The following is a 26,761-nucleotide window of genomic DNA, read 5'->3' as shown; positions in this document are numbered from 1 at the left end:
TCTGACTAACAATTTTTGCTTATTCTGCAATGTTTCAACTCCTGTGGGCCTTAGGAAGCTACCGTTTACAGTGCTTCATAGCTTACAGTGCTATGTGTAACATGGTTCTAATCTAAGCTGAAGGGGTTTCTATTCTGACCTTGTACATTTTCTACTCTTACTTGACTCTTCGTTGTTCTCTGTGTTATAATCTTTGCAGTGGTAAATGTAATTAATTATGTTTGCTCAATGTAAGTATATTAGTTTTAATTCCAAGTTAGACCACTGGGTGGTGTTTTGTATCACAAAGTAACTGGCAAATGCACTGAACTGTTATGCCTGGAAAAGTTAAAGGTGTCAGTTGTGATTCAACATGCAATGGAACATCCCTATTTATGGTCATTCACTTACACTATTTGGCAGTTTCCAAATACTCTGACAACATCTGATAACATTAACATCCAATATCAAACTTACTCTACATGTATACCATAACCAATGAGGGAACCCCATACGAAATGGGAAGGATGGCATACAGCAACAATAATAACTTAAACACTTTTTTAGTTAAATGGAGTTTTCTAGATTGGGGCTCACAACCAGGATTGCATGTGGCCTCTTCCTCTGTCTTTTTTCTCCTCCCCAACCCCCAGGATACAGGATTGGGGGGAACTCTGGAGGGGGGCCTCCCCCCTTCCCTAAAGGGGTCAGGTGATCGGTCACACACAATTCTATTCAGCCACTTGGACACTGCAAGGGTCAGTGGGGATGGGCTTCTCTCAGGACAGGATGACTCAGGCCCTATCCAATGGCTGAGGATCCATAGGCTACCGGATCTCCTTTCAGGCAGCAGCAGCAGCAGACTGAGCATTCATAACCTGATGATGACTTTTACTCTATTGATCTGACCTCTGGCCTTACAGAACCCAAACCCCCAAAATGTTACCATATTGGCAGGTCCATGGAGCAAATTCAAGTCAAACTCCAACGTACACATACACACACATACACATACACATACACATACACACACACACACACACACACACAGTAACACAACCCCCAGTCATGGGCCATAGGGTGAACATAAATGAGGCCTCATCACATATGTTATGTAAGACCTGGTACAACACATTGAACTGGCTTTCAATATTTTGTTGTTGATTCACTGCCATCAACGTATAAATAGTGAGCAGATTCATCTCAGCATCATCATCATTAGTGTTGCATTAAAACGGACAGCAAGACTTTGTTTTAGTTTATAACATCACTAGTGAAGTTGCATATGTTCATACTCAAACTAGTCCACACCCATTAGCCATCACAGTAGCCATTTCCATGCATTTCTCACTTTTCAGTGTTGTATTCTGTTGTGTGGGGTTTGTGTCCACACTGCATGAGGCCAGGTGAGGTACTCCATGGCAGCAGTATGTGTTGTTCACATGGCGGTGTTGCAGCTGGGCCTATTGTCCCTTTACTGAATGAGGGTCCGGAGAAAGGGGAAGAGGTCACTTTCACCCCACAAAAAGAGACAAACAGTGGATCGATACTAGCCCTTACACAGCAGCTGGCTGCCTAAGCCTAGTCCAGTCGTCGCTCTGCTTACTTTTTGTAGACCAGCGAGCACATTAGCATAAAACTGTTCACTTCCCAGCTCTGGCCACAGTGGTGTGAAGTGCAGGCATCATTGCATAAAAATAATGCAGAATCAGTCAAAACACTGTATAATCTGAAAGTGTAAAATGACATGATGAATATCTGTAAAACAATAGGATACAATACGTATTTGTGCTGTTAAGTGTGAAAATTTTATTTTTGTTTCTAATAGAAATGTGTGGTGAATGTAATGTGTCAACATGTAAACAGCTGTTTAACACCCTAAACTTGATTGCCATTTCTGGTGAAATTTGAATTTTATACATTTTGGTGAAAATCTTTGAGAGCCTTTCAGAAATGAATTGTTAGGCTATATGTAAACAACGGAATTCCCCAACTTTTGGTCAGACTCAAAAATATGTCTCAACTGTGCTGTGAATAGGCCTATGTTCAAGAGGAAAAACATTCACTGTGAGCATTCATCTAGAAAGGACAAAATTAGAGTAGGCCTACATTTAAGCAACCAACTCTGCCACCAACTGTACTGAAGACCCAAGAAACTGAAAGCTCTTTTGCACCAGGTAAACACAGCACATGAATAATGCAGGATGTAACATATGCCCACATGGACACAGAGATGGAAGAAGGCTTCCTGGTAAAGTGAGTAGAAGATTAGAATAGCAGTGTCAAACTGAGCACACCTTGACGAACCAGGGTTATATAATGGTTTTATATGTGTTGTCTTTCATGAAATATTAAGAGAGTTAAAATATAAACATCCCAAGGCCTACACCTCATTTTAGAAATAACTGGATAAGCCTACATATTTCATATAGTCATGTATGGAGGATAACACAATTTTTAAGAAAAATAGGCCTACATTAAGTAAAATATTCAGTCATGCACATCTGTAAGCATGTTGACGGGATGTCTTATCAGTTGGTAAAACTAAAGCCTACCAGTGGGCTACAGTGACAGACAGTTTACAAAATATTACAATTATAATCAGCAATTTTTTTATTCGTCATAGGTCAACAAACAGCATGACAGGGTTGTCCCCAAGTTGGCGGAATAACTCTCAGTGGTCTTCATCATGATTTACGTTTACTGAACCGTACAACGCAGGCAAGGGGGGTATTCCTCCACGTCGAGCTGAAAAAAGTAATCCCCTCTGCGATCAGAGGCGCGCTCAGTTGGGACTCGTAGTAGTCCTTAGTAGAGCTAGAGGCAGGAGCCCAAAGGTTCTAGCATGCGAGAACAATTATAATAAATGGCTTGTTTCAAACGGAAATTATATCAGCGTTTGCTGGTTTTTGCAGTAATTCTTCCAATCTCAGGTAAGTTGCTTATTTTGATTCTTCGTATGTGACTATTTTAGATGTTTTTGAGAAGCATTTACGTAGCGTTACGGACTTGGTTGTTGGAAGTGTCAGTAAACTAGGATGACAGCGTGTAGACTTCTAGGTCTGCTGTGTATGAGAACGTTGCATGTAGCTTATATTGTTGGCCTAATGTCCTGGAAAAAATGCATTTTAGATATGCACTCACTGGCAGATGTAGCGTCTTAGTAATCTAACGAACTTTCAGCACTGGACACAGAGGTGGTGCTCTGACTGTGCTGACCAATGCTGTTTACATGTATTATCCATAGTCAAAATAGAAGTAGATTGAGAGAGAGAGATAAGTGTAAAAACAGAAGTATGACAGGAATTTCAAGCTAGGGTAGGGTACCTTTATGGAATTCCTTTTGTAAACTAACGTAGCCTAATGATGCACGTGGAAGTTGCTTTGAAGATGATTTCGCAACCTCTGTTGCAGAGCCTTGTGACCCTTTGAAAGAATGGAACTGACTGTGAATAACACTGTAAGAGCATTCACAAAGAATGTTTTCATGTTTTCAGGCCCTGAGAGTTTTCGTTTGTCAGTAGCCTAAACCACAAGGTTGGATTTATTGATAGGCCTATGCGATAGAAGTGGTAACTAAGCCAGTGGAAGAGGTGAGATGCAGGGAAGTTAGAAAGTTTTTCATTTTTTGCTAGGTTATTCGTAATAAACATGAGGTTGTGTATGTCCACAGTAGACTAATACATTAATGTAACAGCACATGGGTCAACAATATCAAAACCAAATCAGGTCAAATAAATAGGTTTAGTTATTAGTAAATGCAGGCTATGATCTTCATTAGGCTATCTAATATAACCTCTTTTTTGTGATGTGATATGTGTATTGCAGGATGGGATGTAAAGTGATCATTGAAACTCTGAAGCACAACACAGTTTCATAATTTAAAATACAGTGTTCAGATAGAATTTCTACTAATTAATCTTAATTGAACAACTTCAGGTTTTAGACCATTCTTGCCATCTTGCATGTCTGTTTGTGATGTGTAAAACACCAGAGCCTTTTAAACACAAAGACACTGTTCATTCTGTCACAAGGATCCTAGTGATGATCATGCTGTGACCTGGCTCTAATAAAAACTCTTGAGTGAATAGGGCTATAGAAGCAGTCTCTTCACAGCCTGTGACTTTATGAGCCTTAAGTAATTGGATTAAATTGTCACTAAAAGAAATCTGGAAACTCAAATATGATTACTGTAGCTCGACATAATAAGACCTGTTGTTGGAAGGGTTCCAGCCCCTGCTGAGAGCTTTATCCCATAAACATCACACTATTACTGGCAGGCCTGGGCTGTGTGGGTTGCTGGTAGGGTTAAATAAGATCAGTTAGACCCTCTCCTCTTTTGAATGGTTTTAGATTTATACTCCGCTCTGTCCTTCTCCACAGGTGTTCTGTGTTTTAGCGAGCTGTTTTTCATCAAAGAGCCACATGATGTGACGGTGATGCGCAAGGATGCCGTTATTTTGGACTGTCAGGCCCACGGGGAGGCCCCCATCGCCGTCAAGTGGCTGAAGAATGGAGTACATATTGCAGAGAACGATCGCATTTACCGGCTGTCCAACGGCTCACTTTACATTGCCGAGGTTGAGAGTAGGCGAGGAGACAAATCAGATGAGGGCTTTTACCAGTGCCTCGCTCAGAACAAGTATGGAGCCATCCTGAGCCAGAAAGCCCGTCTTACAATCGCAAGTAAGTTTGGCTGCAGCAGTGCAGCACCTTCTCTCCCCTCTGAATGCGGATGTTACGGAAACTCACTGTGTCGTGAGGGAAATACTGTATGTGGATGGCCACATATAAAATCTAGTTTAAACAAGGATGAGTTGGCCTTTCCTTGGGCATCAGATTTCATGATTTGAAACAGGATGGCACAATCTCAGATTCGACACCATATATCTCAATCCAGCAGTAGGGTGCTATCATGTTCTATTTAGTTTACAGCATCTAATCTCCAACCATGGACAATCCCTCTCAGAATCATAATAGCATGTATCGCCGTTTTTTGGGGATTCCCCAATTCATCTGAAAACATTGAGGAAGAGAGGGCATTAGGGAAGCTTTCTCCCCATTGTGCACGGGGGTAGGGGATAAAGCCTTCAAAGCTAGAGGCCTGAGTCCCAGAAAGATACTCTGTTGAAGAGAATATGCCCATTGGTGTGCAAATGAGAGAGCCACAGGTTTAAAAGGTTAGGAGCTGACCAGGATGCTGGTTACCCCAGTGCTAAAGAGCATATGACCCCTATTCACAGGCCTGGGCTTTCATGTTGTTGCCTCATGATCACTAGGAATTGTTCTTTTGGAATGCCTCTCTTTTCTCTCCCCTACCGTGCATACGTTGTGAGCCTGGCCTTTCTTTAGAAGGGGCAGTGAGGCAGCCTCAGTGCTGGGTTTTTAGGGACCTTCCTCTTGGGTGTCACCACCCCCCAGGCCATCTTACTTGCTGTGCTGCTTTTTTCACAAAAGAATGTGCCTCTCTTTTCTCCCTCTTTGTGTGCGGTTTCACTTAGGAAATCTTACCTGCTAAGGAAGTGGGCACTCTTATAGGGCAACATTTTCAACAACAGTGATGTTTCACTGGGATGGCAATAGGACGGGAAAAGTATGCAAAGACAGATCACATCAGACCTTTACTTGCAATTGTGTTGTGGGACGAAGTGGGAAGAAGTTGCATAATTTGCAAGTGATGACATACTGTCATCCAACAACTGATCCCAGAGGGATCTGGTATAGTTCATAAGTACCTGTGGCTTCAGGTCTGTATGTCACGTCTAGCTGTGGAATTTAAATACTATCACTTGTTTCTTGTTTGGGAAAATAGTATAGGCCATACATATACCACTTACAGAAAACACTTGAGCAGACTCAACACAGGAGTTTAAAATTGGGATCATCCCATTTTGGGCCCACATTCCTTATCTGTTCTTATTCTGACAATCCACTGACAAGTAGATGTTGAGAGACAAGAATGTGTCTTTACTGGAAGAGATTTCAAGCGGCACTCTCCTGGGTCAACAGACTATTCTTATTTTCTTTACAATATCCTTAAAAAGATGAGATGTCATCTTCAGGGATAAAAACATGGCATGCCACGTTCTTTCGACTTATTTGCCCAGAACATACACCTGTAAATCCAACTGTAGTAAAAGACAGTTAATGAGCCTCAAGTTGTGTAACAGCTCTTTGAGGAATGGGGGTGGAAGCAGCAAATGTCTTAAAGCAACAAAATACGACTATTACCTCTCCCTCCCCCCTCTGGCTTAACAACAAGCATCAGAACCTGGTCCCTGGACACTGTTTCACATTATGTGATTTTACAGGAGTGCCTGTTTGTGCAGTTTATTAATTGAGAGGGGTTTCTGAGGTTTATGTTATGAACTTAAAAGGTGGTAAAGACTGCAAGCAGAGTTTACAGGCATGTTTTAAAGGGACACTTAGACCTGCTCGACGGTCTGTATGGAAGCTCATAAAATTTGCAGGTACCTGAGAAATGCTCAGTTGAAGAAAACAGAGGTGGCAACGGGGATCATCAAGATTACCACCTCTCCATGAAACTTGAACACACACTCACTCACTCACACACATTCTCTCTGTCTCTCTCTCTCACACACACACACACACACACACACACTTTCTCAAACAGTACAGAGTGCAGCTCCTTATCTGAACGCATAGGAGGTAGAAAGGCGGCCAACAGAGGAAGAGAGCAGTGGTCTGCATGGGATTGTTTTCTGCTCTGCTGCTCTGTAGAATTAATGAAACCCTTTTCACTCCGGCCTCCTTTTGTCCCTCTTGCCCCCAACTGCCCCTGTAAAGAAAAGGATTTCTTTCGAGGGCATTTGTTTGTCCAGAGATCAGTGGACAGGACAGCTGGCCCTATTCACCACTGGAAGGGCAATTATGGTAATGGTAGAGGTCTATAGAGGTGCTGGCCTCAGTTTAGTCACATTTTACTCTAAAAAACTTTTTTTGTACTTAGAAAGTTTTATATGTCAAAACTGGCCGACATATTTACCATTTAGTTACCACATCAGTCACCGAAGAACAGACAGCATAGATTAGATAATGGATCTGAATTCTATATGCATTGATGTTTGATGTAAACATACAACTCAAAGTTGTTGTAAGTAATTATATCATGACTATGTAAAGTCAAAATGAATAAGCGTACACATACTTGCAAACTTTTGATGGAGAACCATTCTTAAGTTTTTATATCACTTGCTAATGCTCCTCATATTACTTTTTACACATTACGAGACATTACATTGCAGGGTGGCATTTAAGCACCTTCGAGGAAAGGCAATGAAATGTGTGCAGGGAAGGTGTGAGTGTTGGCTCTCTGACCTCCCTTCTTGTGCCCTGTCCCTCACTGGGGAAGATTGATAGCCTGACATGTGTAGACCTTTTGTACCCTCTGCTCTGAGTCCTGCTCACCTCTGACCCCAAGAGATATCCTTCATTATCAGTCACAGAGTGCTATCTTCTGCATTTAAAAGTTGGGAAAGATTTGGTGATTGCCTAGCAGGTTAATTTTTTCAGGTTTAACTTTTTCTATCCTGTCTATATACACTCACACATACAATTACATACACATATGTGAGTAAATGTACATATATACACAGATTATACATATGTTTTGAAGTATTGAGATTTCAGTAAGCTAATGTTTTTCATTCATTCAATCATTGTAATTCGTGCAGTTGTGTGGATTGAAACGTTACTTTGACGTTGGACCCTCTTACTGTGTCACTGGAGGTGTGTGAGCTTGTGTTTCCAGAGGTTGGGTCAGCATCATTTAAGAGGAGGTCGCAACTTTACTCACATTTGCACTCTGTGGCTTGGCCTTCACCCACAAGGACACAAAATTGTTTGTATCCACTGCCTGGAATTGGGACAATGAAATGATGGCATTTAAGAATACTGACAAGTCTGTTTTTTAAGATGATTCTTAGAATAAATGATAATAGGCTACAGCTGCTTTTCCTGTGTGAAGTCTCGGGGCCTATTGCAAGGCCTAAGCCTTGGAGCTTATTTTGGGTTGCCATGGGATGCATCTGACTTCCAGTGGTTTAGCAGTCTAATAACTTGGACGGATAGAGGGGCAAACTCGCACAGTTTGGGATTGTGAAAGATGTTCAGATCATTTAAAGTGGAGTAACTCAGACAACCTGAAAGTTCTTTATGCCAATGGGCCTGACATGAAAGGTTGCCATGGTTTCCTTGGGTAGCGGCATTAGAGGTCAAAGGTCATTTTAGATTGCTCAATGGATTGTCAGCGAGGACGGAACTAGCTGCTTAAATCTTCCTCACAATGCACATTCTTCTGGGTTGATCAGCGACCTTAAGATGCACTCAAATGCATCTTGAAAATCACCCCACAGAATTATTCATTAGAGCAGAGCAGGATATTTTACACACATTATTGTCAGTTTTCTTTTAGTTTCACGACTTGTCTATGCAGGTGAGTTTTTATACTCATCCCATGGATCAGCATTCTGCCTGTAGGATAATTGCTAGAACATTCCAGCATCAAAATGTTGGTGTGTGATGATGTGATATTTATGAGCTGGACTGTATTCTTGGCTTGACTGTTTGACCTGGCTAGAGAAGGGCGAGATTAGAAACAATGGCATAGTTGTGAGGCTGGGGCAAAGATATCACGGCCCATGATTGAGGAGCTCAGGGGGCGAGATAAGAGCTTTGGTGGGGGAGCCTTCTGCCCCTTTGGCCACCCCACCCCCTGCCGCCTACAAGGCAGCGAGAGGCCAAAGTGCTCATGGGAGCCGCTCTTTGTTTGGCCAGCTCGGTGACCACTGGGCTGTCCTGGAGGCTTTAAGTCTGGTGCCGGCTGGTCAGTGATTGATTTGTTGTGCTTGTCGGCATTGCATTCTGCTCTGCTGCTGTCAAGAAAGCGCATTCTTTTTCAGGAGCCCTCATTATTTATTAAAGGGGGGAAAAATACAAACGTGTGAGGTCAGTGCTCTCTGAAAGCCTTATTCAGGGATTTGTTTGCCCCCATACCTACTTAGTTATGCAACTAGCAAAATATGAAATGTCTTCTGGCATGTTGCAAAGGCATTCAATAGATTGATCATCAAGAGCCATTTGTTACTACATGGAGAGATGAGTACAGCAGGACCATCGACTCGCTTGGTGATATTGCCATAGACACTATGCCACACTAGACAGTGAATGAAGGATTATGTCCTTTTCAAGCCCACTGTAAGTTGTTATTTCCTTCGATTACATGATTTAATAGTCAGCTTTTACCAAACATTAATTTGTGGTAGTTTACCAATGGCTTTCACACTCAGCTCTGTGATATCAGCTTACTGATCGCTGGTATTTTGTTCTCAGTTAGATGGTGTTACCATTGAGGCCCTTCTCCATCACCTTAGGGTTCTGGAGATTGAGAAATGGGTGTCACCTCGATCACTGAGCGCACTCCAGTTTCACATGAGCTGTCATGTTAACTGTTTCCTGCCAGACCCAGTAAGAGATAATTGATGTGAAATTACATATGAACGTATGAAAGCAGCACTCATCAATGTTCCAGAAAGGTTCATTTTCCCATTGCTTATTGGGTTATGGATGAGACTCAACGACGGGACTCAAATGTATTTATAGCTTACAGTGACGGCCAGTGGTGCATCAATAATAGATGTGGAGGAGCATGCTTAACTGTCTGATGCTGGGCAGAGTTTCAGTGCATGAAGAAAGTGTGTTCATGCCCAGGTGATTGATGTGCTACCTCACAGAGAGTCCCTACTAAACCAGTGGAGAATACCTGGCTACCTCAGTGTTCTCATTACAGACTGGTCTTCTGAAAGGCAGCTGTCAGTTAAAAGACTTTAACGTAATCCCATCACGGCTATACAAAAGGCTGCTTTTCACTCGAAGGCGTTTGGATACAGTTTGGTTTCAGTCCCTTTTTAATGAGAAATAAAGTTTATTCACTCCCTCACTTCACTCACTTCACAGGTCATGACTCTCAGGTGAAGGAATACAAAATAAGCCTGTAAAACATGCTACAACACCAATACAAGGCAATGAAGTACAGCATGAGTTTATGGTGATGAGTGTAAGGTGGTGGTGTGGTAGCAGGTGAGCCCATGTTTTCCTGCAGGCTTAAAGCAACACCAAAGAACTTTTCCTCTGTCGCACGCACGCTATTTGTTTATTCAGCTCTGGGTTTGGAAATAATGATGTCCACAGACAAGGTAGAGAAAGTTGCATGATTTTATGAAAGTATAATGTATTGCGACATCAGATGCAAGTCAAATTTGTAGTTTCTTATGTCTCAATCCATCGAACTGCAGATCCGCTACCTGATCTGGCAAACTTACATAGTGCGGTTATAGCCAATAGAGAGCTGCGAAGCGAATGCAGAAGTGCCGTTCACCCTGTTACGAGTTGATGAACCATTGGAAGCATTATTTTAAGGTACAAAAAACTCTTTGGTGTTGCTTTAAATTTCCACATGAGCACAGCTCTGCCCCTCACTGGTCTGGACACACTCCACTGGACAAGCCTCTTCTCTGCTGCCCATCCTCCAGCTTGTTTCAATCAGGGCTGTGTAGAAACAGACACAAGCAACGGTGACAGGAACAGGAACACATCCTCTCCGGCCACTTCCTGAGTTTTAGCACATATTGGAAGGCCTTGGTGGTGGTGGCCTGGAGCGAATTAGCAGTGTAGGACGCACTCAGCCGTTTTACCTGTCAACAGACACTCTGGCTACTCTGGTCCTGAGAGGACTCATAACAAAGAAGAACCAAAGAGTGCAATAGACAGATAAACAGGATGCTTGGCTTGACCCAAACATGCTCACACAGCTAACTTGTGTTAGGAAGGGGATTGGGGGCTATAAGGAAGGTCACTTAGGCACATGTCACTAATGTTTCATGTACAGGAGTGCTAGTAAGTGTAGTGAACTTATACTTGCGCTCACACATACTTTTCCTGGGGACAGAAATGTGTGTGTGTGGTTGTGAGAGGGGATTCATTTGCTGCAGCCATCCACTGTGAGATTCATTACCATGACAATATCTCACCACACACATAAAAATGAATTAATTCCTAGAAGAGCCATTTGGCATTTCCCACCTAGTGCTGTGATGAAAGATGCAAAAATGGTCTCAAATTGAACAGAGGTATTAGGCCTGTAGTTGCCTCTGTTGTACTCTTGTCATGAGACAGTGTGTATTTCCTGAAAGTTATAAACTTCATCTCAGCTATGGTGCCTAGTCTCTTTCTTCATGGGCTGAGAAGGCCCCCTTAAGCTATGGAGAGCCATTGGAGTGACCAGGGAAAAGGGGGACTGAGAGCTGGCCCCTGACGTCTCCAAGGGAACCTTTGTCCATGTTTGACCTGTCCACTGACCCACTGTTAAGCGAGCTGCTGGCTGCAGAAAGGCCGTCTGTCATGGATACGCAGGGATGGCAGCGGGGTGTCTCACCATAAAACAGGGGTAGATTCAGAGAGGTATGGAGAGAGTAACAGACCCACTGAAGGAAACAGAAAACAGAACATGCCTGCCAAGCCATATCGGTTTTGCTTGTGTTACTTTTGCATTTTTTAGTCAATATGGTAAAATTCCAGGGCCATATTACTGATTGTTTGCTGTGTTAGTCATTGAGTATAGAGAAAAAAAGAGAGAAAGAGAGAGAGAGAGAGGGAGAGAGAGAGAGATGTACACAAGAGGGGGTGATGGAGGTCAAAACCACATCCACAGAAACAAACAAAAATAAAGCTAATCTACAGACTGAATGTACACGAGACCTGGACTAAGGCGACCTGTACAAGTTGTCCAGTGCTGTGCAGCCTTGGTAATGAGGAACGATTTAGAGAGAGGCTGTGGGATTTCTGAGCTGCAGGAGGGCACTTTCTGCGGGGCCTCAGGGTTATTGATGGGCCGACTGCACAGCAGAGGGCCAGCAGGCTCTGCTTTGCGTTGGGGTGGCCTTGCATAGCCTTGCCTGGATCAGCCCAGCCCTGGCTAGGATTTGTGGAGGTCAGAGGTGAGAGGTGAGGTCACCAGAGGGGGCAGATGGCCAGACCCTCTTTACGTTTTGGTCAGGAATCCATAGGCTTAGGCCTCATCTCTAGTTTGAAAGCAAGGCTAGGATGTCAGCTCGCTAGTGTGATGTACAGTAGTAAACCGGAATGACTACGCACTTTAGTAGTATTTCAAATGGGGTGTTAAAGCTTGTGTTAAGGACATCAGCAGAGAATCTTTGTAATGTGATCCCCAGGTCCCCCCAAGACACCAATGAAATAAATCTCAGTGCAATGCAGTGCATGTGTCTTATTTTGGAGGGGGGGCTTTAAAAACTAATCCTGTGGGTGATTTAATGCATGTTGAGGTGAAGTCCTCTAGAAACCATTTTAAGACACAGTTAGGTCCTGAGCCTACATGCCTTGCCTTTCCTGAGTATTCTCCCCCCCCCCCCCCCCCTTAAAACATGAAGCCCTCTGGTTTTTATCTCCCTGGCAGACAAAAGGTCAGCTGTATGTTTTTGCGTTGTTCAGGGCCAGAGCACTGACCATTATTGGGAGGGTTTTGTGGATATCACAGTAGTGCTTAGTTGTTGGTCAATAATCAATATATGTCCTGCAGTTTCCCAATCCAGCATCTGCTAAGATGCAGGCTGCAAACAAGAAGCCAGAAAAGGAGAGAATTCCGGGAGCTCATCCTTGTTTTGCCCTAAGGCCTTCCCTGGCTGGGAAGCCTCCTCGTCACGCTAGTTATGCTTTGCAATGGATTGGAATGTGTTTGATGTTGACTTGAGTCTTGCTCCCGTGAGGAACGTTGAGAAGAAGGCCTCTTGACAGGACAGTATCCCCAGGTTCTGTCCACTGAGCTGGAGACACTACAGTTACTCCCCTGCTGGTCAGAGGGTGCATTTCTGTCCCTCTGCCGTAGCCGGCATCCCCACATCAAAGTTCCGCCACAGTGGGGCACACTGTTCCAGAGCTACAAGAGACTCAACAGCTCAGAACCAATTCAATTAAAAATGCCCAAAAGTGGAGAGGCTGGGAGCCCAGTGAAAGGGAATTGGAGCGGTTTGTCTCCCAAAAGAGATGGACACAAAGGAAGTGACCTTTACAGCAATGGGTGTCAGTAGCACAGGCGAGGAGCCCATTAGTGAAGCCCTTCCCTCAAGCCCTCTGCCTCAACTCAAAGCAAATTCTCACAGGCATTTGAGGCCTGAGCAAAGGTAACAGGCGCTAAACGAATATGCATCTGAAGGTGCAACGTTCACACGGGTGAAAAAGCAAAGAACCACCATCTAATTTCAAATGGCAAAGGTGAGCTGAAGGAGAATTCCCTCTGCATGCCTTCCGAGAAAGGATGTGGAGGCCCTCTATGTAGCTAATGATTCACTGGAAAACTAGCCGTGTGGCCACGGGGGATATCCTGCTGTTCAGCATGCCAACACCTGGCAACACAAGTTACGTAGCAGCATTTATCACTTCCAGAGAGGCCAGTCCGACCTTCAGCATGCCTGCAAAGAGTTAGCGCCCCCTTTGGTTGTTGTCAGGATCTGCCTAAGTGTTTGTCCGTGATATAGTGGGAGTTTCGTTGAGCCTGGTTCTCTGGTGCTTTCTGCACTGAGTGTGTGTATGTGCACCAGTGTTGTGTTTGTGCTGAAGTGTCAGTGGAGCTGAAACAGGGCAGGTGGGTTATGGTTTGTGCTGAAGGACGTGGAGTGGTCTCTTATGCGAGCTCCTCTTCTGGCTGCGGCTGGACACTGTGTGGCGGACAGCGAGTGCCTCTCATCAGTCCTTCTCAAACAGCACGGGGACGTGTGTTTGTTTGTACTCGGCCAGGCTGTTGCGCTGCACAATCGGAGAAACCGCAGCTGTTGCCAAAGTTATGTACCCTCGACAAAGTAATGCCAATCAGGTCTTGTGTGACTAAAAGAATGTACAATTCCTGTGTTGTGTGGTGTTTTGAGATGCTCTTGTTTGTGCCTGAGTCTGCTCTGGCTGTCAACTGTGTTTATGTGAATGTGAATAGGCTACTTGGATTTGATTACTGTATGCCATAATTAAGTAGATGTTATCAAGCCTTGGGGCTTTTTGTAAAGACTGCCTAAGACCTTCCCAAAATGTGATTTATACACAGGCCTAAATAAGAGGCAGCACTGTCATTGATTTCTTTTAACAAATGATTGACCTGGGGCATCTTTAGGAAGGGAGGGGGAGGGTAGGGAGGGAAGAGGCTGACCTTAATGGCTTTTATGGGGGTTTTACAACTCTGCCTGAAAAGGCCAGAGAAAACATCCATACCGCAGTTTGGGCGGTATCCTCTCAAACTGATATTGAGCTGTAGTAATGTATTGTATGTTTAGAGGAACTTGAAAGGCCTCCCTCTTCTGTTTTTAGCCAACAATATCACCTTGATGGAAGACTGGGTCCAGAGGAAACTCTTATCTGTAGAATGCTGTTTGGAGAAGTGTCTCTGTGCCACATAAAGGAGTAGCTGGAGGACAGCCTCTCTGTGTTGTAGACTATTTTGGGTTCTTGATTCTGTGGACTATTTTGGGGTTTTTTTTCCATTAGGTAGGTCCAATCTGGTATCCCCTAGCACTACTGAGGTATATACTTAATAATATGATATTATAATTATCAGACATATGGCATGATGACCTATTATGCACCAGACCTTTGCAGATAAGTTGATTTGACTGAACTGTAATTGTTATCATTACCAGAATTTACTAAAACACACAACACAATCTGGCCTTTCTATCCTTTGAAAAAAAAGAAATACACCAGTAATAAAATTAGTAAAAGTGTCTCTCTCTAACGGCCCCCTCTCTCTTTCTCCCACTCTGTCAGTGTGTGTGGGTTGGGGGGTGGGGGCAGTAAGGAATTAGTGCTGGTGAGGTTTGAAAAGGGGAACAAGAGGATTATTACCAAAAGGACTGTGTTCCCTCTGAGGCGTTCCACATGTGATGGGGCCTTTCATGCCCGTGTGTTTACACAGAGCAGCTTGGGCCCTTTTGGTTCCTGCTGGCTATTCGTCTCCTCGAGCTTCAGCCTTCACTCATAGTATCACCTTTCACTGCAGCCTGCCTCTGCCCACCCCTGCTGCAGGATGACCAGACCAGGCATCTCCATACAACTCTCTCTCTCTTTCTCTCTCGCTCTCTCCCTCCTTCTCTCTCTCTCTTTCTTATATTGTCCTAAAAATAATAAAAATAATAAAATAGGAGTGACAAATGAGAGTGACAGAGCCGTCAGGAGATTAGACAAACTTTGAGTGGATCCGAATGCATTTTAAAGGTGAAACGGCAAGATTCATCAGGAAAACTGCTGTTGAACACAACCTGTGTGTCACTCAGTAGTGAGGGTGAATAAGGAAATGCTTTGGTGCTCTAGTGTTTTCGAGAGCCTGGCAGGTGTGTGCTGCCAGGTCCTGACAGCCGATCCCTCTGGCTCTGCGCTCGGCTGAGGTGAGGAGTTTATTAATGAGATTAGCAAGGCTGTGGCCTGCTGTCTGATCAGAGCCCACTGAGAGGGACTCCCAGAAGGGTAACAGCTAACTGTTCACTATCGGGTATCTGATTTGTGTTCTGCTTCTCATTTGGGTGCGAGCCAAGATATTCTTTTTTTTTTTTTTTGGTTAGTGAGAGATTTTGTACACTGGGAGAGAAGAACTGGCTTTGGGCTTGTGAACTAGTCTACATGAGAGAAAACACAGAGGGCTTACCTGTTGCTGTTGGCCTATTAAATGGACATGTGTCATCTAACAAACCACTTTCCCTGACAGTAAGAGGCTGAGGTCAAAAGACACATTTGGCTCTAAGATACAGCACAAGTAGGGTCTTGCAGATTATGCCCTTGTAATGTATGCCAGATTGTGTACAGACTTTAGGTGGACGATATTCAGAGTCAACCTAAAGTTGGAGACCCAAAATGGTAGTTTGCCTACATCTTATCTTATGACGTAAAAATCTTCAAGTTGCCAGATATGTCATAATGTTTTAAATTACACATAGTTCTGAACAGAAATCTATTCAGATTTTTTTTCACATAATTTGTATGATAGTTAATTGGCTTTGACCCTTCGAATTTTCCTCATCCAAGATAGCTTCCAGGGCGATGATGTATTCATTAATTTAAATAGAGTATTGATATGATATTTCTGGAGGCTCAGTAGTGTAACTGATTTCCATAAATGCCATTGACTGGAGATTTAACCGTAAGTCTTTTTGATGCGGAGGATTTTGTTGATGGATTGAAATACATTCAACCTTGGCGATCACATGATGCACTGAGGACACCCTCAACAAAGTCCAGAGCTAACATGAGTGATGACCCATAGACCCCTATAGATCCATGCGAGTACACTGAGTGTGTCCATATGAGTAATCACATAAGCAGGGTCCCACTGACATAAAATGGATGATGATCCATATTTAATCGGATGTGTATCCAGTGTGTGTGGGAGAGGTGCGGGAGATGTTTCAATGGATTGTGAGGTGGCCAAACAGCACTGTTTCTGTCATTCTGACATTTACATGGTGCCCAATTACCGGTATTGTTGACTGACAGTTTGTTCCATCTTTTCTTTTGTAGATATTTACCCTTTTACAATCCAGCCAACATCAATTGTGGTCACAGAGGGGTCTGTTGCTCGCTTCTCTTGCAAAATCACGGCGAGTCCTCCCCCTATCCTCACCTGGGAGTTTAACAGAGTCACCTTACCCTTGGCAACAGAAAGGTTTGTCCTCCTTTTGCACTGGTTCTGCTTTTGTCAAGTACACATGATGGTGTTTCTTCCTTCCAGAGGTCTTTGCAGAAAGGTTAATGAGCTTGTCTCTGTGCAGGATAACTGTACTGCCCACTGGAGTGCTGCAGATCCAGGGAGTCGATCAGAGGGACGCTGGCAACTACCGCTGTGTGGCTACTAACATCGCCAACCGTCGCAAGAGCACAGAGGCTACTCTGACTATCACTCCAGGTGTGTGTGTGTGTGTGTGTGTTTATATGTGTGTAAGGGCCTCATTGAATATGATTAGGTCTAGAACTCCTCATATGAACTTTTGGTGGTAGTTTTTCTTAAAAAACAACAACAACAAATGATGTAGCTTTCTGGAAAAGTAGATAGATGTTATGACTATTTATATTACTAACAAGTTGTATAACCTTGACATAGAGGTTATTAATTTGGCAATACTGTGCCCATAGATCATTACCTAGCTTGGTTGAGGGTGTGACAGTGCTGGTTCTAATGTCCCACAGCTCACGGTGCCCGACTCCCCCAGAGGCCTCGCATTGTCGCTGGACCCCAGAACCAGACGGTGTCTCTGCATCAGAGCGCCATACTGGAGTGCATGGCCACAGGTAACCCCAGGCCGCTCATCTCCTGGAGCCGAGCTGACCACAAGTCCATTGACGTCTTCAAAACCAAGGTGCTGGGCAGCGGCAACCTCATGATCTCCGATGTGAAGGCCCAGCACGCGGGCGTGTACATCTGCAGGGCCACCACCCCTGGCACCCGCAACTACACCATCGCTGTGGCCAACCTCACTGTGCAAGGTTACTGTGCTTTCCCATTCTACTCGCATTTCATAGATATATCACCACTCCTCTTTGTAACTGTGTGTAAATTGGCATTATGTTAGTCACACATTTGTGGACATTTTGCTGGCTTTTCTCTAATGCTGAAGAGAATTGTTTGTGCCTCAGCTCCCCCTTCTCTGGTGGAGTGGCCTGAGAGTCTGACCCGTCCTCGTGCGGGCACGGCTCGCTTTGTGTGCCAGGCGGAGGGGGTGCCCACCCCCCACATCACGTGGCTGAAGAATGGCGAGAGGGTCCACTCAAATGGAAGGATCAAAATGTACCACAGGTAGAGCCCTTCCCCCCCTCTCTCTTGCTCTCAGTGGTCTGAAATGTCACATTTAGTGTTAAATTGTACAAATCACAGCCGCCGTAAGCCATGCTCCACTGCTTCTGATTTGATGAAATGGTGTTCATTCCCACGTAATGGGGAGAACAGCGAGAGCTCTCTCCTTTGGAGGGACTATCTTGTGTTCTTAAACGAGCTAATTTGTCCTCGGGAAACTCTGGAACAATGAAATATTTATCAGCTTGTGCCTCCAGTTAGATGAGAGGAGCTTGAATAATTTACTTCTGACTAATGGCATTTTAGTTGATTTCCTCGCTAATTTACCCCTTTATGCTTGCGCATCTGTCCCACTTTGTTAGTAGATTGCATTCTGAAATAGGAAAAAAAGGAGCTGTAATTGCTCATTGTTCTGGACCATTGGTTTTGCACATGACCGTGTATGTGTGTGTGTGTGTGTGTGTGTGTGTGTGTGTGTGTGTGTGTGTGTGTGTGTGTGTGTGTGTGTGTGTGTGTGTGTGTGTGTGTGTGTGTGTGTGTGCGTGCGTGTTTCATTCAGCAAACTGGTGATCAATCAGATCATCCCTGAGGATGATGCAATCTACCAGTGTCAGGCAGACAATGAGCTGGGCTCGGTGCTGTCCATGGCCCGACTCATCGTGGTCATGTCCGAGGATCGGCCGAGTGCGCCCAGGAACATCCGTGCCGACACCGTCTCCAGCTCGGCCATTCTGCTGGCCTGGGAGAGACCTATGTACAACTCCGACAAAGTCATCGCCTACTCAGTGCACTACATGAAGGCAGAAGGTGAGTTAACGCAGCACAAAGTAAATAACCAACGAGCTAAACAAAACCTAATGGGAAACATTTTGCTAATGGTCTCCTCCTCAGCTCTTTTGATGAAAGTGTATGTTGAAAGGGCTGTATTGATGTAAAATATACGTGGAGTGGGTGAGATTAATGGACTTTGTGGCCCCCGGGAGTTAACAGTTAACACTGCTGTGAGTCCACGGAGCTCCCACTTCCTCCTTGCCCTGAAAATGGAATGTGGGAGATTGGCCATCTGTTGTTAATAGTTGGTTGCTGAGCAGAGGTCAAGGGAAATAAATGACTACACCACCAAAGCTAGAGGAATAGCTTTTGCCACCTCTAGTGCTTACAGCTGTTCAAAAAAGGTGCAGGATTCTACCCAATTCCAGAATGTGAATTTTTAGTTTGATAGAGGGACAAAGACACCTTCCAGGAATATATTTAATCCTTATGGCGATTTTAGAGCCGTGACCTTTGCTGCTGTTGGAGTCTTTTGTGCTTCCCCTGTGCCAGTTGAATAGTTATTGTTGATGAGAGGCAGGAAGAGTAAAATGAACAGTTAGTGGTGTGTTTTGTAAAGTCATTCAGCTGCCTGTGACCAGTCCAAGCTTTTGAATGCAGAAGAAACACCTGTCAAGCTATGCCATAGTAATGGAGGGAAAAAGTCAGAAAATCAGCCTCTTCCCCTGATGAATGGCTGCCTTCGTAAGTGATTTTGTTCACTTGATGAGAAGTTAGTAGCACATTTTGTTCCTGTGCCATAGAAAGCCTAGCCGTTTAGACTGACAAGAATGGGCAGGACACTACACTATGTCTCTGTTGTCATGGGCAGAAAACATCGGAAATAAATGGGCGCTCCATTGAAGGCAGGAACTAATTAGCCTCTGTGTTGAAGTGTGCTAATCCTGCACTGGAGGATCTCGGAGGAGGCACAGGGAGCGAGCGCTCGACTCGGCCTGGAAGGCCGGCTTTGTCCTGCTCTCTCTTTTCACCTCAAGTCCAGCGCGGGGCTCACCAGGCACATTCAGGGCCCCTAACAAGGCACTCTTCTGTTTGCTCTCAAGGAGCCTGTTTACCAGGTCAGAAATTGGGCCAGGGGGATTCAGTGCATCCAGGCTTTAAGTGACTCCTTTGTGCGATCTTCCCCAAAGTAGGCTAATTAAAGTGTTATCAGGTGCAAGCTGTGGGAAAGTTTGAGTTATGGACATGTTAGTGACTTGGCGATATGCGGACGATCTGACTAGTTTGATTGAGTTGACACTTTTGCTCTATGGTGGCCCACAGTGAGTAGCACTTCTTCAATTTTTCGAAAGAATTCTTCAGAATTCTTAAGTGTGATCATTCAACAAACATAATGAGTGGCTTTCCAAAGTCAAAGAAATTATACATGAATTAGTCTATCCAGAGGATAGGCAGTTACAGGGTGCAGATGTATCTTCAGTCTCAGTAATCCACACAAATCTCTGTTATTGTGGGGAGGCCTGCTTGGAGTCAGAGGTGAGTCCCTTTCAGGGGCTCTTAATTAACAACTGAAAAACAACGCTCTCATTAACATTTTCAAGAACATTTCTTTCATTGCTCATTTGACAATGGACCATTCATGATTCTTTAACAGATATTGGAAAGCATAAGTGTTTCCAGCAACACTTTTATCATTCACTGACTTTCAGATTTGCTCTGTTGATATGCATGAACAATAACAGTAGAGTCTACTTTCCACTGTATTTATAGGTCACAACATGTGGATGGTGTGGTGAGGGGTAACTGTATGCAGTGTGTTTTGACAACAAAGCCTCTCTTCTCCACCCAGGTTTGAATAATGAAGAATACCAAGTTGTCATTGGCAATGACACCACTCGCTATATTATTGATGACCTGGAGCCTGCCAGGAACTACACCTTTTACATTGTGGCCTACATGCCCATGGGAGCCAGCCGCATGTCGGACCACATCGTCCAGCACACTCTTGAAGATGGTGAGTTTGCTCACACACATTATACACACACATGTGCTTATTTGTATTCACACATTTACAAAACATACATGGAGGTTCTTGTATTCAATTTCAGCTAGTTCTCTGTTGTAACTGCTTTACACACTTAGTGCAAAATGATTACTGTGATCCATTTGGAACTCTGGGGATGTAAACTGAGAGTAAATCAGCTGGTGTGGATGTTTTAGTGGAGAGGACTGATAGGCCTCACAGCCCATTCTTTGAAAGAACAAATACCAGCTGCCCTCCCCAAGACACACAACTAAAGGCATGGAGAAGGAGATGAAAGGACTTTCGACTGGTTAAACATTAGGCTGGATGATATGTAGAGACCTGTCCTAGAGTGTTGAAAATACAACCTGTTATTTAACTCCTGCTAAAGGGGTCTGACCTCGCATTTCAAATCATCCTGAGACTCCTGGCCTAACTTTAGACCTTTCACAAGCACATTCCTTCTAATACAGGGAAGGACATTTATTTCCTTGGTGAATCAATGCCCTGGGTTTTGTTAACGTATGATAGGAAAAGCCCTCTATTTGAAACTTCACCTCAGGTGTAGACATATATTTCCTGGTGTTGACATATAACTTTATTTATTGGTGGTGTTTAAAACAGCAGGCCATGGAGATCAAGGGCACATGGCACAGAGTAAATCATAGAGATCTATATGTTTCTGTCTCATCTCAGCATGGTCCCCGACTCAGTTTCTGACTAAGTGTTGCGTCTATTAGTAGGCTATAGGGAGTGACCTGGCCCTGTGAGGAACAGGCTCACACTTCATACGTGGAGGTGTAGTGGCCGCGCTGCTTCTCATTGCAGTCCGTTGTCTTAAAGCAGCAATAAGGAGTGTTGGTCAAAAACTAGTAATGTCATGCTGCAAAATCTTTTTTTGACGCCATTTGACCTGGACCACAGATCTGCATAGTACGTAGCCCTTGGTGGCTAGTTGGAAGGACATGTGTGTTTATTTGTACTTCACAGAGAATGTAGTATGAATGAAAAATTATTTGAAGACAAATAGTCACAAATAAAACAATTAGCGCTAGTAACTGCTGTATGGTTGTATGGGTCTGTGGTGTGTGAGTTAAGACTGACCACCTCCCCTCTGTCCTCCCCAGTGCCCCTGCGTGCCCCTGAGCTCAGCCTCACCAGCCGCAGTCCCACCGACATCCATGTGTCCTGGCAGCCGCTGGCGCCCAAGCTGAGCCGCGGCCACGTCTCTGCCTACCGGCTGGCCTACCGCACCAGCGCCGACAGCACCATCACGCAGCTGGAGCTGGCGGGCCACTTCACACAGCACCTGCTGGAAGGCCTGCAGCCCGACGCCATCTACCTCGTACGCATCTCGGCTGCCACCAAAGTGGGCTGGGGGGAGCAGTCTGCTTGGACATCCCACCGCACTCCCAAAGCCTCCAGCACCAAAGGTACACCTGAGCTCCTCTGTGCTGATGTACATACTATTAGTATCAAGTATGGCATACATTTCATTGCAATAGTAAAACACTTATGAAGTCATGCCAATAACATACTGTAGTTAGATTAGTCAATTTCATGCATCTTTTTATGAAGTGCGGTATGAAGTGGGTATTAGTGCTTAGACGATAACCTACAGACTGTACATGTTAAATAAATTGACATTCCTCCCTACTGTGTTTGGCATGTATAGATTAAGCAAACAAGAACGGGCCGCAACCCTGTAAGCTCTCAGTGAAGCGTCCAGTTGACTAAACCATATCGTGCACGTATATGCAAATGCCGGTGGCTTTGAAGTCCACTGAAAGCAAAGTTCATTGTGAGAGAGAGAGGGAAAAAAACAACACAAAAACAAAACAACGGCGAGTGCCCCCAAACCTCAGTGAGAATAGTGTGAGTCGCCTCTCTGTGTTTGCGTCCCTGGTGGTGCTGTGAGAAAGAGAGAGGCCCATGTGAAGAGCGCGCTCTAATAATCTTGTTAAGGCATTGCATTTGTTACTCAGTGACCTTTGCCCTGCACTGTCAGAAAACATGGGAATGGCCTCAGTCATGGGTCATAAAGAGAGAGACCCCAGCCTCCAGCAGCACAGAGAAGAATAGGGCTGTTTAGGGCCAGAGGGTCTTCTCAGATGGGGGAGGGGGATGCTTTTCTGAATCTCCCTCTAAAAAGAGAGATTTGCATTTTCTAAGGCCTCTCCTGAAAGCCAGGTAAGCGTGACAAGCTAACTGGGAGTCCAGACCACATAGCCTTTTTCTCCTGGTTGTGGGGTCTTTGCTGCCTGTATTTAGCTGACCGTAGATGTGCCTGCTGTAGCTATAAAGAGTCGATGAGTCTCTGGAGAGGTGGGGGGCAGCGGGAGCACGGCCTGTTATTTCCATCAGATAAAGCAGGAGAACAGCTGGGTGGAGACATTCCTAGTTGCGTCAACAAGACCAGGAGCAGGAGCAGGAGTTAAACCTACTCTCAGAGACCTCCACGGCCTCACATTCTTACAATACTTTGGGCTCCTGCATCCACCCTCCTGTGAGCCCCTGCTGATTTTGGTACCGTCCATCAGCCGTGACTAGAATAGATGCCATGGGGCAAAGTCTCAGCTGGGACGCCAGTTGTGCATTAACAGTAATACCCAGAGGCCAGCTTCATGTTTTATGCGACTGAATTTCGAAATGAATGCCTCAAAAAAGAATCTGCCTACAAAAGCATTTCTAGGCTTGTGATCATCAAACATAGTAGTAGTAGTAGGAGCTTCACCCAGTTATAATGGCACCTCTCAAATAAAGCCAGGCTGCTTTTCTCTCCACAAGGTTTAATCAGACACCTAACACACAAACTGTCGAGCTGTAACTGTGACCCAGTGGTGAGTGTGTGAGCTCCCTGATGCAGGAGACGCTGCTGTGAGTGTCTGACTTCTCTCCCTGTGTCCTGCAGTGCCCCTGGCCCCGGAGCTGCTGCTGGAGCCTCTCAACTGTACCACCATTGTGGTCCACTGGAGACTCACCCTGGGCAATGCTGCTGGCATCCAAGGCTACCGGCTCTTCTATCATGAGGAGACCCAGACAGAGAGACCACCGATCCAGTTGCGTGCCCAGGAAAACCACTACACCATCGGAGGCCTGGGTGAGTGACATGTGTCTCCCTCTACCACCAACTGATCGCTATGGATCTTTCTTTTTTCAGCTATAGTAAGAAGATTTAATCTATTGAATAAACTGTGTGTTGTGTATCCAGTTTTAGTGTCAAAGAGGAGTTACCCCATTACCCCACTCGTGATTGTTTTAGTCAAAAGTACTGTATGTGTGTGAATGCATACTGTGCTTCAATCAGCATACTTGATTGAAATTGAAACTCAGTTTGCTAAACTTCAGTGACCCTTCGTCAACCTATTCCGTAGAGCAATTGACCATCTTCGTGCTGAAGAGAGAGGTCATTAGTTTTGCATAGAACAATGGAGGACCCTCCTATCAGGAGAAGCTATTGACAACAAAGAGTGCAGGCCTGATTGATTAAATCAGCCCTGTCATGGGAGATATGTGTCCCATCTCAGGAGGGCCTTTCCCTGTGAGAAGGGACCAGGACTCCCACCCCTCCACATCCCCACTCCCCACTGACCTTTTGACCTCCCAAAACCTGAATGTGTGTCCACCCAGCGGTCCTCCAATCAAACTGTCTGGTCAGAGCAAAAAGGAGGGTCCGGGCTGTCCAGAGCGTGGAGGTCAGCTCCTCTTTGCCCTGGCCATGTGTGCTCAAGGCAGCTCTCACGACTCCAGAACCAGTGGACATCTGACCATCTGTGGTAGGACAGGGTCAGCCATGTGGTCAGCAGCTGAAATGTAAATCAGGGGAGGCTTGGCTGACCACGGCCCTGCTCTGGGAAAAGAGGAGGAGGAGGGGGAGGCACCCAGGAGCCGTAAATACAGTGTGAATCCTCCTTTTCTCTGTTTCTTCTCTGGTGGAGTGTTTTTGTTATGCCGTGCAGTGGCCATACTGTGAGGGGAACAGTGAAGACAGGGCAAGGGGAGACAACACAATGCAGGAAGTGAAAAGTAGAGCTCTGATACTGGAGAGTGATTTATGCCTTTTTTGTTTATTAATTGAACACTGAAAAGAAATGGTCTGACATCTGAATCAGTCTCTGTCATGGAAAGGGCACTTTGTACAGTTTAACAACAAAAAAGTGCCTGAAGCAAATTTATGCTGTGGGAAAACCTGAGAGTTACCACCTGCTTGAACACAAACATACATCTTCTATTATTAACAAGCCATGACCTGGGAACCTAACAGAAATCCTCCATAGTAGGCTTTCAGTGTTCATTAGTGTCGCATTGGGCAGCCTTTTTGGTGGTCCCTCCGTTGGGCCTGTTGTGGGTGGAGGGTGGTGGTGGTGGTGGTGGTGCTATGGTTGCCTCTCCAGGAGAGTCAGGCTGTTATTTTGTGGGGGAGATTTATGATGTGTTTTATGACTGCTGTGAGCCCAGCCATTGGAGGGGCTCTCACATCAAAGCTGCCCATTGTGCTGCTCTCATGGCCGCAGAACAGTGTTTATTGGTCAAGAGTCAACCAAATTCAGAGCTTTACTCACAGGAACAGTGCTAGGGATTGGCCTGAAGCCTGCAGCCTTTTTGGTGTGGATGGACAAAGTGTACGCACATGCTGAACACTCCTAATGATGCACAGGATCTAAAGGGGTGGCTCTTGAGGTGTTCTTGTTTAACAATTCAGTGACTGAAATCCATTCTCACAAACAAGATTAGAAGTTGTAGTTGAAGAAAATACAGTATTACTGATTTAATGTTTCCATAGTGACCTAATTGATATAATTGGAAGAGATAGTAGGAAACGTGTTGTCTAGAATCAGAAACCTCTGATTAGTACTCACTTAAATGCTGCTTATGCTGGAAAGTCTAACTAAACTAGGTAATGAAAGACGATAGACTAGACATTTTTATTATATAATTAAATTGTATATGAGATGTAGAATGGATGGTGTGTTAGTCTGTAAAGATCTGTTCCTGTAAAGTGCTGCTCTTTTGCCTTGCCTGTTTGCCTGGGGGTCTCTTTATAACATCTGAATATTTATAGCTCCATAAAGGTGACGGCCTCTCTACAGTAATTGCTTTATGTTAAGTCTCCTAATATAGGGCCTCTTTAATTAAACTTGGGTGTCCTCATACATTTGGATCAGGTTTAATGTTCATGTTTACCTATAATTGAGTAGTTCATGGCTGTATTTGACCTCTGAGAGGGCATTTTATCATTGATTTTATTTAGTTATTTAGTGACGAAGCATGACTTAAGCCTCTTAATAAACCATCCGGATGTGAATTCACTCTAATGAGGGAGTAGCGGGTGGAGAACACATGAATTTTTTGTAAAGGTTGATCTTTAGCTAAATCTTTACTGTAATGCAGCCAGAATCCAACTGTCGCTCTTGGCCCAGGCGCTAGCACAGCTTGTGAGTCATAAATGAGCTCTTGATATTTGTTGTGTTGTGTACGACAATGTGTCCTTTTATAATAGCCTATGAGTTGAAAGATTCCATTAGATCCATTGCACAGTTCTCCTACCCATAATAACCCCATTGTATGCCATTAAAGTCAACCATGTTGAGTTTGCCATGGGCAGTGGGACCTGTGGCTAGTGGCGAGTAAACAGATCTGTCTTGTACAATCTTAGCTCACGGATGTGTCAGTAGCCCAGGCTCCCATACTGAGTCATGTTGAGAGAGAGTGACATTGCACGTGCTCTGCTCGCTCTTTCCATGATGAATGGCTCTTCCTGAGAGGAATATGAGCCTTTGAAGGAGAGCACTGCCTCAGTGGAGGCCTGTGACAGGGTGTCGTTTTCCCTGTTTTGCTTGTTCCTCTCCTGGAGTGATTGGGGTTAAAATACTGCCTGAGCCTGTGGCAACCAACGGACAGTCTGAGATTTATTTTGCCTGCTGCAGGCCATCATATGGAGTCAGTCGTGTTTGTTCCGTTTACAAATCCAGTATTTCATCTTGGTGTCAAAAGATAGATGAGTGATGCTGGGGACATCAATAGGCTTCCCGCTTTGATTTAAACAAATGTTGACTTCACTGGCTATCTGTGGGAAGAGGGGCCTCCTATGTGTATGGGCACAGAGGAACATATTGTCCAAGTAGCTGTGTGTG

The 26,761-nt window shown here is 44.7% G+C and overlaps 1 protein-coding gene across 1 annotated transcript in view; it reads left to right on the top strand.

Moving 5' to 3' along the window:
• The first annotated feature begins 2,809 nt into the window (after positions 1-2,809).
• Positions 2,810-26,761, top strand: part of prtga (protogenin homolog a (Gallus gallus)) — a 32,730-nt gene continuing 8,778 nt past the window's right edge. Inside the window, exons 1-10 of the mRNA XM_076286626.1 lie at positions 2,810-2,912; positions 4,363-4,665; positions 16,564-16,708; positions 16,815-16,948; positions 17,230-17,526; positions 17,677-17,836; positions 18,393-18,640; positions 20,454-20,618; positions 21,755-22,060; positions 23,539-23,727. Coding sequence (XP_076142741.1) covers positions 2,846-2,912; positions 4,363-4,665; positions 16,564-16,708; positions 16,815-16,948; positions 17,230-17,526; positions 17,677-17,836; positions 18,393-18,640; positions 20,454-20,618; positions 21,755-22,060; positions 23,539-23,727 — 2,014 coding nt within the window. The 5' untranslated portion in view covers positions 2,810-2,845. The remainder of the gene's footprint in view (positions 2,913-4,362; positions 4,666-16,563; positions 16,709-16,814; positions 16,949-17,229; positions 17,527-17,676; positions 17,837-18,392; positions 18,641-20,453; positions 20,619-21,754; positions 22,061-23,538; positions 23,728-26,761) is intronic.

The sequence above is a fragment of the Alosa pseudoharengus genome, unplaced genomic scaffold, assembly GCF_046254945.1.
Source record: "Alosa pseudoharengus isolate Yale_2024_CS ecotype anadromous, Long Island Sound unplaced genomic scaffold, YU_APseudo_1.1 YU_APseudo_1.1_scf_16, whole genome shotgun sequence".
Classification (NCBI taxonomy): Eukaryota; Metazoa; Chordata; class Actinopteri; order Clupeiformes; family Clupeidae; genus Alosa; species Alosa pseudoharengus.
This window is presented reverse-complemented; position numbering and strand designations above follow the sequence as displayed.